At 28.1% G+C, this 13662-nt stretch overlaps 1 protein-coding gene across 1 annotated transcript in view; it reads left to right on the top strand.

Moving 5' to 3' along the window:
- Positions 1-13662, top strand: part of toc (toucan) — a 158253-nt gene that overhangs the window by 91512 nt on the left and 53079 nt on the right. Inside the window, exon 5 of the mRNA XM_065502696.1 lies at positions 2096-2281. Coding sequence (XP_065358768.1) covers positions 2096-2281 — 186 coding nt within the window. The remainder of the gene's footprint in view (positions 1-2095; positions 2282-13662) is intronic.

Here is a 13662-nt window from a genome sequence, read left to right as displayed (position 1 = left end):
AAACAAAAAGAGCAATGCGCTATTTGATGCATTGACTTGGTCTTCTAAATTTGGTCAAAATGAATAAAATAAACATCATCATGTTCACATTTAAACTGGTTTTTTAAATACATATTTATGTATTTCGTTCAAGACGGAAGAGATGTTTCAACGTAAAAGCATCAATTTCATTTTAGCAACAGCAACAGCAGCAGCATCATTATTTATTATTAAGTAGTGGGTAAATACATTTTAAATGACACTTTCATAGTAACAAACCAACAACAACAACAATTCCACATACCATTCCATTCAAGATGACCAACCACTATGACGACCATGATGTACATGATACTGAAGATGATGACGATGGTCACTCATCATGATAATGACAATGGATGTGGTAAGAAGGATGATGATGATGATGATAATGTTGGGTGCTCATATGGTTAACTGTGGTTGACAGGTCTTTGACATTTAGGTGTTTAGTGAAAAGTTGAATAGGTTGATGATGATGTTAATTTGTGTGTGTGTTTACGATTTGTGGTGTAATAAATTCAATGCAGCCAGTGGGTTTTCGATAATGTGTCTATTTTCTATTGTAAATTACAAAATTATCTTCAACTCATTAAGCTGGGTAATCAGCGTAGGTTTTTAGAGTGACAAATATGAATAAATTGTTTAATTTTACAATGACAGTAATATTTCAAGCAATTTTATGATTTTATTAAGAAAGTGTGGAATGCTTTTACCATCAATTAAATGATTGTGTACAAAGTCTCGATATTATGATCGAAGAATATCGCATTAAAACAATTTTCAGCCACTTTGGATGCTCAAATGAATATATGTACATATCATTTAAGGTTTAGTTATGTTGGGTTTGTTTTTTTTAGTGAAAATAAACACTAAATTATTTGTATCCTTAAAAATACCAGCAATTAAACAAGTTGTCAATGTATCCCTTATATACAGTAATTTTCACTAAGGTCTGATTACTTGGCTAACTCCAACTGATATATTTCGGGTCATTTGACACGTATTTGCTCTTTGTAATACAGAAAGAAGTTAATTGGTTACTTTATACATCCCATGTTATCTTGCGTGAAGTCAATTGTCACTTAAGCGTCTCTAAGTAATTTAGAGTGTAGTCACTTTAAACGTTTATTTAGTCAGCCTAAATGATAGGTAAAATCACTAGTTCGGTACAGTCTCCAAGAACTTCTGGGATGTTCTATTTACTAATACAACCCAATAAGCACCAAAGCCCCAAAAAAATCAAGCACTTGAACATTTTGTTGGAATTTGACTGGAATGCAAATGTAATTAAGTTTTAAACTTGATATTTCCAATAAATGATGTCAATACAAAAAGTGGCAAACAATTTTTAAATTCCAATTTAAATATCTTTCAAAGTATAAGAAATAGCTATTTTTAACAAAAACTATGTTACACCTATAAAAAATGTTTGCGAGTAAAAAACAGTCGAGTTTTAATATTCCGTGTAGGGTAAAATAAAATTCTATGTATTCATAAAATTTTGTTTGTCAGTCAAATATTATTAAAAAATTTTAAAAACAAAAAAAAGAAAATAAACAAAATATTTAAAAATTCTGTTTTGATATCATTAATATTGGCAAATTTTAATACAAAATTTTAGTGTTACAAGAAACTTGTTCAGAAAAATACCAAAAATATAAATTCTGCGAACCTTTAAAAAAATTTATTAAAAAGGAGCAAATTGTGTTTAACTCAAAATATTGGCATGTCATGTTTAGCTTATTTAACAGCGGCATTTAAATGTTATAGACGTAAGTGAAAAATACTACTTAAATATGTATGTATTTTAAAGAGTCTAATTAAAAACTTAAACTGATTAGATTTACATTAATTTAATTAAGCAAACAACTCTTTAATTACATGGTACATAATATGTAGATACATCTGTATTTCAATGTTTATAAACATTTCACATTAATAATGTGTCTAAACAGAGGAAACTGTTTATTCAAATTTTCACATATACTGTAATTTTCTTAACACTCCCTAAAATATGCTTTACTTTTTGTATACATTTTATTAATTTGCTTGTATCTCTTATTGTTTTTTATTTTAGAAAAACGTTTTACTTCTAATGTCCAAAGTACTTCTTCAACATCACCTTCAACAACATCCACAACAGCCAGCACACCCACTGGTGGTAGCACAACCAGCATTAAAGGTTCACCACCACCGAAAAAGTTTAATCTTCATACCAAACGTTTAGATGTCAAAACGACACCGGGAAAAACCCCACTTAAAGGTAAGTTGTCAAATGATATTTATTTAAAATGACCTTCATTTTTGCATTACGTAGCAAGTAAATGAAAAGGTTAAAGACAATCACGTAATTTGTTAGCAACACCCATGTTATTAATGCACTTCCCAATCAGCCAGAAGACCAATCAGTTAGTCAACCAATTCATTCCATTCCATTTATCCATCTCGTACATCTACATATCTATTTTATATTTTATGTTTCCAAGTGAAAGCTTAACTAAATTTTATTTATTTTTTCATCATTTGCTTAATTTGCAAACTATAATAAATCAAAAGCTTTCATGGTTTTTGTATCCGGTCTTCCTCTTCAATTTGATTTTTAATTTCTCAGTTTGCTTTTTTTTATATTATTTTATGTGTGTTTAAGGATTGTGTAGTTTTTGTTACAATTTCTACAAAAAATAAGAAATTAAAACGATTTTGTAAAAAACGGAAATTTCACACTTTAGTTGCGGCATTTTTTTTTGTATTCTTTCACTTTTCTGTAGTTTATTGTGTGATTGAGTGAGTCTGTTTTTGTTTGGAAGTGTGTCTCTATTCTAATGCAGTAAATTTCATTTATTATTTATGTTTTTCTTTAAAAATCATATTTTTTTTATCACAAATTAACACATCAAATCAATTTGTGCTCGCCGACCGACACACACTTAAAATAGCCAGCGTTTAAATTGATTTGATAATTTAATGAATTGTGTGTTTTGAATGATGATTGTTATTGTTTATGGTTGTTTTTATGTCGATGTGCCTCGAATACTTGGGATACAAATTGCTTTAATAAGTTCATTGAGTTTGAGAGCTTCATAGTTAAATAAAGAATGGTTAAAAATGTTTATTTCATAAAGAGAAAAATAAGCTTTGGATCAAAAAGGCATTGTCAAAATTCTAGTAAGTGTTATGAATATGTATTAGTAAAGTACAAAAAATATGTATAAATAAAAGCTCTACGCATTTTTATTTAAATTTACAATGGAAGTTTTTCAATAAAGCTATTTTGTAGAGCTAGACCGAAACAGGTATTTTAAGAACGTTACCGAAACTAATTAAATAATTGTTAAAAAAAAGTTCATCTCATTTTTAGATCTCATTTTCGTCTTAAACAGAAAGGTATTATTGAGGGAACAGTTTTCCCGGATCGTTTTTATACCCTTCAGCTTCGTGAGAAGGGTATATATAAGTTTGTCATTCCGTTTGTAATTTCTACATTTTTCATTTCCGACCCTATAAAGTTTATATATTCTGGATCCTTATAGCTAGCGGAGTCGATTAAGCCATGTCCGTCTGTCTGTCGAATATATGGTACTCCCAACCGTTGATATCCCAGATATCTTCGGGATCCAAATCTTCAATAATTCTGTCAGACATGCTTTCGAGACGTTTGATATTTAAAATCAGCAAAATCGGTCCACAAATGGCTGATATATGAGAAAAAAACCAGGACAACCTCGATTTTTTACCTATTTTTGACCTATATCTGGATTATTAAGTCATTAATATAGACAATATGGATATATAATGATAGATATTTCAAAGACCTTTGCAATGATGTATATATAAAATATTTTTTAACCCGATTTTTTTCACCAAAAGTTTTTTTCCGCAAAATATTAAAAAAATTTAAAAAACAAAACAAAAATTTTAAAATTTAAAAAAAAAATTTTAAAATTTAAAAAAATTTAAAGAACTGCTATAAAAATTAATTTTGTTTACCTACAAATATTTAAAATTTTTATTTTGGAGTATAATTTGCTGAAGGGTATATAAGTTACGGCACAGCCGAATATAGCTCTCTTACTTGTTTTATTAGACATTTAACAATAAAATATAAGTAATCGGATTTCAGTTATTCACCCCTATCGGCAATAACATGTGAAATCTATGTTCCCATGAAATAACCATTTCCCTCGAAGGAAAAATTGCTATTGTAATATTCCCATGAACTTTTCATTCACAATAGTTGATAGTAGCTGCTTATTGTTTACAAAATTCCATCTAAAATTGTCACAACATGGGACATTTTTTCACGTGAACAAAATTGTTGAACGAAAAATGGGAAAAGGGAAAATATTTCATGTGAAATATTGATTCGCGATAGGGGTGATTATATTGAAAATACGTTTCTCCATTAAGTTTCCATAATCAATGTTTTTTCTTTAAAAAAATTTGCCTTCGGTATTTAGCCAAATTTTGCCTGAATACAGAAAGAATTTTTGAACTAATCCGATACTGGACATATTCGTTCGGACTCTACAATTTTGCTTAAATAAAAACCAAATTATAACTGTTCCAAAACATTTTTAAAACTTGTTCCAAAATCACTAGTTCTAGTACGAATTTATGTTTAGATTTTTTGATAGCATCTATACAATATTATGATACTTAAAAACTTCTAAAGAGTTGAGTTAGGAAAACATTTTTAGACTAGTTCTATATAGATCTCAAACTAATTCCGAAAGAATTTCATGAAAAAACTAAATTTTTATAGGAAACAATTAAATGCAATGGTTGAGTTTAATCATAATATGATTGCAGCTCAATCATAATATGATTATTTTTATAACATATTAGATTACATGTCAATATTATGGTTGTAGCCACATAAACATGTTATGGAATATTTGTCAGCATGTCATGATTCTCATAAATTATCACAACTTCAAAATCAATCATATTGCCAAACACTGTCTTCAAGAATTAAGTTGTTCACAACTAACTGCATAAATTTACACAGAACATAGCATATTTTCCGCAATCATATCGTAATCTTGTCGTTTCTTTGCGTGTATAATTTTAGTAAAGCTTTCACTTAAATAATTTTCCTAATTTGAGTTAAAAATAAAAAAACCTGTAAAGAGTTTAATCCTATATTTTAAAAGTCATATTCATAAACAATTTTTGAATTCAATTTGTATGGAATTTTTCTTTAATTTTTCTTTGTTTATATTTAAAATTGTTTTATGAATATGGGGGTAAATACATATTTTCATTGATTATAAATATTTTATAACTAAATTTGCAGTTATAGATATGTATTTTAATAACATTGTTTCATTCAAACCATAACCATATAAATTGCAAATTATTTAAATAGTTTTTTCTTGCTGCAAAAGTAAAAGTGTTAAATTATCTAAATAGTTTGAGCCTGACCACAGTGAATTAAATATTTCATTGCTCACATTTAATGCCAAATCAAATAACGTGATAAGAAATAGTTTTTAAAACTATAAAATAATTTGTTTTCACATTCATTCGAAATGAAATGGAAATTAACTCGATTCCGACACAACTCATTCAACCGTTTATCCATTCAACCGTCCATCCATCTATCCATCATTTAAAAGATTTTTGTGCGTGTCAATTAAAAGACATGTGTTAAAACACTTGTCAACTTAATTTGTAATGAAACGAAATGAAATAAAAGTTCGCTTTGGAGCAATAAAACATAAAAAACGACGAGACAAATGTGAAATTGGTTGGATTCGCACAATAAAAACCACCAACCCACCAATGAAAATCAAACACATTATTAGGATTTAAAAGAAAATGAAAAACAAAACGAATGCTTTGAAATATGTATTTGAAAATGCGAGTAAAAAGTTTAAAGTTTATTTGATCCCTCACATGTTACTTTAAGACTCCAAAAAAAAACTATAAAAAATAAAAAAAGTTTCAATTTGTCTGTAATAAGGTGACAAAATATGTTTTTATGTATAAAGTGATTCTGGCGAAACTTGTTGAAACTTTTTATGAGCATTTTTAGGTGAAATATTATTTTATTATTAAAGTTATAGTAATATGTATGTACTTACATACATTTTCATAAAACTCACACATTTTTATACATTTTCATTTACAAAGGCCACACAAGTTTTGTTCAAACAGAACAGTGGAGCTAAAGACAGCAGAAAAGCTGATTAATTGTATGTGAAGCTTAATTTAATATTTTGAACTCTAAAATGTTGCGTTTGCTGCACTGTGCTCCAAAGGTTTTACCCTCAAATCACTTTAATTCACACATGTTGTGGTGTCATACAACTCGTGTACCACATAAATTGTTGCTCTCCTAGAAAAAATATCATTAAAGTTAATTATTTACGTTGGTTTTGTGCTGTTTTTAACAAAAAAAAAGGAAAAACGCAAAACAACAAATTGAAATAAAATAAAACTTTTCTAAATGCAAACAAACCTGGTTTAGAACATAAAACGTCAAATGCTGCTCTTGGTCGTAATTGTTAAATTTTTGCACCATTAAGAACGCGTTAAAGCATTCGACTTGATACGTTTACACTTCTAGTAGATTCATTCATTCACTAGAACACTAAAACATTTTCCAACACCACACACAGATTCACACTTATTCACAAATGTTTTAATAAAAACACTTGTTTAGAATTTATTACATACATATGTATGTCGGTTGTTCTTCTTTCTATTTACCCCAAAAAATACGAGTAAAATAAAATGAAATAAAAAAAAATCTCTAAAAACGTCATGTCATTTTAAAAAATTGTTTCACGCATAGAATTTTGTAGTGAAAATTAAATTAAATTAAATGAGTATTAAAAACAAAACTTTATGGTGCTTAAGAGCATAAACTCAACTAACTATTTAAAGGCTTTCAAAGTTGGTCAGCTGTATTAAAAACGTTAATAAAAATTGAAATATGTAGTTCATGTGCTGTAATGCTTCTCAGCTCAACTCAATAACGTTTGGCAAATTTAATTAACAAGTGCATAAAACTACATTGTTTCATCTTAATTAAGAAATTTCTAAGATATTTTAGAGCTTTAGATATAATGAAATTTGAAAGTTTTTACAACGGTTTTTATTTAGTTGCTGTAGTAAATTATGAGAGTATTTTAGAAACACTTGCTATAATTTAAATTAAATAGTTAATGTAGATTCTAAATGAAGCAAATATATGTAACTAATTCCACAACGAAAAATGTTGGAGATGAGGTCTTAGTTACACGCCCTTCCACGCGGTACAATTTTTAAAATATTGTGATTACATTAGAATAGACAAGTCATAGTATTCGACTGTAAAACATCTCTACACGAGCAGCGCCTCCGACCCAAAGTTCTTATTGCTCCCCGGGTCATTAAAAGCTTTTGGTCATTGGTTAAAAGAATACTGCTCCTCAATTTCTACTCTTTCAAGGGATGGTCAATTTTTCACTGACCCGGTTGCCCGCGGAGGAGGAGGAGTTCAGTTACAAACACACGTACAGAAGAATTATATATATAAAGATAGTAAACTCAAACATGAAAATAAGGTCGAAATGCCCGATATTTAAAGAAAAATATATCTACAGTGTAAAATACCCAATATCTACGGGTAAAAATTACAAAATGTTTTTAAATTAAATTATGGTCATAATCAGACTAATTTTTACAATTCGCCAATAAAACCTTTACGTTTTCTATTGTTAATAAAGTTAAAGTTAATAAAAATAAGATTTTTCAGATTTAAGAACTTTGAGTAGCGTTTACATAAAGTTTATAGTTTTTTTTATTAATGGCGGTTATTTTGAATTTACTAAAAGCTTGAGCCAAAACAGCTTTTTCGTTTCCTCAATGTACTCGATCTACACTTTTGCTTTCTATTAAACTGGATAGAGTTGATTTTTAAACTCTGCTCTAATAAAACCTAAGGTGTTAATACTAAACTGAAATCCGATATTTCAATTAAAAACTTTACTATTTTCGCCACTTTTTATTGTTTTTATTCTAATGATAATTATGGGTTTTTTTGTGAATTTACTTTGTGTTTTTTTTGAAAAAGTTAATGACTTAAGGTTTTTACTAAAGCAAAAAAAAAAAATAAGAAAACAGCTATTAAAATAGTATTCCCCGAATTCAACACGCACCTTTTCAAATAAACTTTTACTTTTTTATTGTTTAAATTTACACAATTCGATGCTTCTTCATGATGCGTGGCCGCAAAAAATAAAATTAACAAATAAATAAAAACTGGCAACTTTTTTGTGAATTTTTTAAACAAATATTTTTATATATGTATTTTGTTTATAACAAAATAAATGTGTATCAAAAACCTAGAAAACTTAAATAAAATCAAATTTATTTTAAATGACATTTCACTTTTTTTCAAGCGTGAGAAAATATGACAATTTGAATGAAATTTTTAAACATTGTTTGAATTATTTACAAACACTTTTAAACAAATGTTAAACTCTATTCATTAAATTCACATCTTGTGCAAAAAAAAATATGAGCAAATCTTAATGCAAATTATTAGATGGCGGAGTATTTATTTACGAGTATTTAAATTAAATACAACAAAAAATATGAAACTGGGTTATAATAAAAACTACTACTAAATTTTTTATCTTTTTGTTTCCGATTTGAATTTAAATTAAACATTTTTCATACAAACCTTTTAAGCTTTTGTTTGTTTTTTCTATTTAGTTTTGTATTGTTTTATTATGCACTTAAATTAACTAGTTTCTTTGGTTAATTAACTAAATTTATGCCATAAATTGTGGCTGAAATTAAATGCTCAACAATAATAATTGTGTTGTTGCATGGTAAATGCAACAAACCATCAACAACAACAACAGCAATTCCAAATAAACCAGGCAATCGAATTAAGCAAGTAGCATTTTAAGTATTTTTAAGCATTTTAATAATTTCATAATAATTTCACACATAATTATCAAATCAAATAAAAGTGGGAACGAACTCATAAACTCGTCATAGTCATCAGCGCCACCATCATCATCTCTAACAAAAACCGACACAAACATGAAAATGTCAACAAAATGCCAACATACAGTAGTAAATTTACACAATAAATTTTGTACTTTTTATACCAACTTTTGTACTGTTTGTACACTTACAAGTAAGTACATATTTACGTACATACCTACTTACAACATTATAATTTGAGGAACTAAAAGTCAGCATTGGTCGGTGCTTCCTGAATATGAAATGTTTTCAAAATTATGTATGTTTTTCTCTATAAAATTTGTACGTTTTTAATTGAAAAACAAATTTAATAATACTACTAAATAATTTAATTTTTTACTACTTACTATAAGATTTATAAAATACATCATTAATTATGATAGATATACATTTTCATACGCGCACATACTCAATTCAATTTGTATTATGAATGGGATAGATGTCTGTCTGTCTACCCAGCAGTTCTAGGAGAATGTCCCGAACTAGTTTTTTTTTATCATTTAAGGTGACAACTAGTTACAGAACTAGTTTTTTAACTAAGCAAGGGGTTAATTGACCATTTTGGATTACAATGAGACTTTCTGATTACTGGTCGAAATTATTCAACACATTGGATTCACATACCGGTTACATAGTCAGTTACCTTACTAGTTACTGGTTACTTAATCAGCTAGATAACTAGTTATTTTAACATATACGGGTGCTAACTGACCTCAAATAGTTAATTAAGAAAGCATTTCATAGACAGTCCAATAACCGATTGAAACCTATAATTCTGCAATATATTACTTCTGGTTGGTAAAATAACTACTTTTAATGTGCAATACAAAATAAATGTTTAAAGTGACTCTATATTACTTAGAGACACTAAAATGACACAATTAACTTTACGCTAGGTTGCATGGGATGTCAGTATACTTAAGCAACATAAACAGTATGAGAATTATATCAACACATTTTGTATGAAACCAGTATGTAGGAATTACTCACAAAAAATTGCAGTACAAAATAAACAATTAGAGTGACTACACTATAGATTAATTTAGAGACACTTAATTGACAATTGTCTTCAGGCTTGATTACATGGGATGTATAAAGTAACCAATTGAGTTCTCTCTGCACTTAAAAGAGCACATACATACATGTCAAATGATTCAAAATTTATTGGTCAAGTGGTCAGACTTTAGTAACAATTACTGTCTATAAGGAATACATTGACTACTTCCTTAACTGCTGGGTATTCATATTTATTCACTTACTACACGTACAATTATGAATTTTACACTTGAATTGTTTTTCATTTATGTATTTATTTGTATATGCATTTAATCCATACAAATAAGTATTTTTTAACAAATAAATTTCATTATTTCATTTAAATTGGTAATATGTGAACAAATTTGAAAATGGCTTTGTTGAATGAAAGGGCTATTTTTTCATTTCATGAACTTAACAAGTACTATTAAAATTGCTTTATTAGTTTTTATAAAACTTTTAACTATTAAAGATATTGTACAATAAAAATTCATTTAAAATAATAAGAAATAATTATTATTATTATAAATAGTAACCAATTGTTTGGAACATAAGGCCTTATTGCAGGACGCTTACAACTAATGAAATTTTAACTCAAATTTAAAGATTTTTAGACTAAGTAAAAACATTTTTCTTGCCGTAATCTTTTGAATATTAAATTTATATAAATTTAGTAACATTTTTGTAATTTTCGTAGTGAGAACATTGTCCTTATAAACTTATCATCATTATATGAGGCATACTACAATGGTTTAGAAATAAATTGTTTTGGAAATAATTCGGTATTTTGCTGAGGTATTCTACATATAATTAGTTTTGAATATAACTAACCCTAGCAGCAAAAATATCTTAAACAATATATCCGATTTTAATTTTTAATGCAATTTGATAATTTAGCATCGTTTACATAATCTGTTGATATTGCAGTTAGAATTTTAATAGATTAAAAAATGCAAACAATTACAAAAAAAGCTTCTCCTGTAAAGTTTGATGTGATATACTTAAGATATTTTCGCGGTTATGGCACGATATGGTGTGGAAAATGCATACAACTTGGTTATTATTTAATCTTTGTGTATACAAAACTTAATAAAACTTGAATTTTAGCTGAACCTCATACTTCGCAGAGAAAAAATATAGTTGTGCATGTTTACTGTAACCATTTCAACATTGTTACATGTTTTTTAACAATATTATAGTTACTGTAACTATTGACATGATTGTATCAACCATATATATGTTTGTGACAACCATTTATGTATATGATGATGGACTTACCATATTATGTTGCTCTCGGCCTATGGATATCATATCTGATAAAAATCTGAGAACAACATATTATGACAAATTTATTCATCATAAATATGGTTGTCACAAACATATATTTGTTTACTGTAACCCTATATATGATTGATACAATCATGTTAATCGTAAATTAACCATATTATGGTTACCACAATCATGTAAATAGTTACTGTAACTATAATATTGTTAAACAAATGTACAACTATATTTTTTCTCTGCGAGTACAATTCGTTTTCTTAAGGCTGGATCGACCAAGCCGACCGTTGATATCATGTAACCGTAATATTGACTGAACTTAAGACTTCAGTTCTATTATAGAACATTAAAAATGTGTAACACGAATTTGACATAAAAATCGAAATTAATACAGCCTAACTACAAAAGCCTTAAAGTCGATTTTAAGTCCTTAAAGTAGACTATTACACAGTACAGCATTTTTCAGTTCATTGCTTTGGGACTCAATTCGGACAATTGCACGTGAAAGTATCCCCAAAAATAAGAACTTCTGCATCATTAGTTTTGTCAAGTTGGCTGCCGTATTAATTTAATGGCCATACGAATTTTTTTTCCTCAAGGTGGATTTTTATCACTTTTTCTATATTTTAGCACGATTATATCTCGTATACCGTACGGAATATCTCTTTTGTGGCTGAAGCAAAGTTGTAGATATTGAATAGTAGAAAAAAAGTACGGAACATATCTACCCGAAAAAGGTGCATCCACTGCCTCGCAAAATTTAAATCGCAGGTACGGAAAAACTGTAAGTATTTTGATCTCAATAAACCCCAATGTGATGATCGAAAAAATCTGAAATTTGTTTAACAAAATTTTTAAAAATTTTAAAATGGAGTTTTGAAACAGCCGTTAAAAAAAATATTTTTTTGGCCATACCTGCGAATAGGTTAACGGTATCCTACGAAGACAAAAACTCATATACAAGTAAATATGGACATATTTTAAGTAAAAATGAGCTTTTATTTTAATTTTTCTCGAAATATCTTAATTTTTTTCCTAAATTTTTTGTTCAAGTGGCCTGAAACACGTTAATGGTCTGGCGAATTTGTAATAACTTCAAAATTTTTTAATCAAATTATGTCATTTATATCTCATTACAACGATAATTACGTACATATTGCGATTCTTTTGCATTCAATTACAAAAGTATTTATTTAGTAGCAAAATTTTTTCAAAAACTGAAAAATTTGCATTTTTCTCTAATTTTGGCGATAATACAGTTTTTGGGTCATTTTGAACCAAAGGAGATACAGGGTTAATTTCCAAAAAAAATTTTTTAATGTAATATTCATTAATATAAATAAATCTACATATTTCTAGAAAACAATGCAGAAAGTCAACGAGTTTCACCTATTTATTCCATATTAACAGTAAAATTTTGCATATATCTGAACTTTGACCTCGATGCGCGTCCAGAAATCGTTGCCCGATTTGGCTCAAATTTTCAGCACTTAACATTTAGGCCTAGTGTCACAATATTCCACCCGGCACTCTTCAAAATTTTAACAAAAATTTTTTTCCATACAACTGATTGTCACTCTAATATACATATATAAATTAAACATTTATGACCGATAAAGTCCAATTTCGGGAGGACATTTGTATGGGGGCTAGGTGAAATAATGAACCGATTTCAGCCAATTTCAACAGTTTTCGTCCTTGGGCCGAACAAATTATATGTACCGAATTTGTTTATGATCGGTCCATAATTAGTCATAGCTCACATATAAAACACGCTTCCGAAAATCACTTTAAAGTGCATAAATCTGTAAAAAATTATGGTATACATACAAAATTCATGATAAATAACTTTTATATAGATACAAATCACACGACCTAATTTCATGGTGATCAGTCCATAATTGGATTTGTAATCCAGTTATTGAGCAAAAACGGTGAAAAATTGGTTAAAAAATTAAAAAAAATGGGCATTTTGGCGATTTTTAAGGCACTGGATGCATCTTTTTCGGGTAGGTATGTTCCGTACTTTTTTTCTACTATTCAATATCTACAACTTTGCTTCAGCCACAAAAGAGATATTCCGTACGGTATACGAGATATAACCGTGCTAAAATATAGAAAAAGTGATAAAAATCCACCTTGAGGAAAAAAAATTCGTATGACCATTAAATTAATACGGCAGCCAACTTGACAAAACTAATGATGCAGAAGTTCTTATTTTTGGGGATACGTTCACGTGCAATTGTCAGAATTGAGTCCCAAAATCATGTGTTGTACTGTGTTATTTTAAATTTCGTACCATAAAACTAATTTCAAATATACTAATTTAAAATGTTGTTTTAT

Source organism: Calliphora vicina, chromosome 2 (genome assembly GCF_958450345.1).
Source record: "Calliphora vicina chromosome 2, idCalVici1.1, whole genome shotgun sequence".
NCBI lineage: Eukaryota > Metazoa > Arthropoda > Insecta > Diptera > Calliphoridae > Calliphora > Calliphora vicina.
The sequence above is the reverse complement of the archived record's forward strand: the minus strand, read 5'-3'. Positions and strand labels throughout refer to the sequence as shown.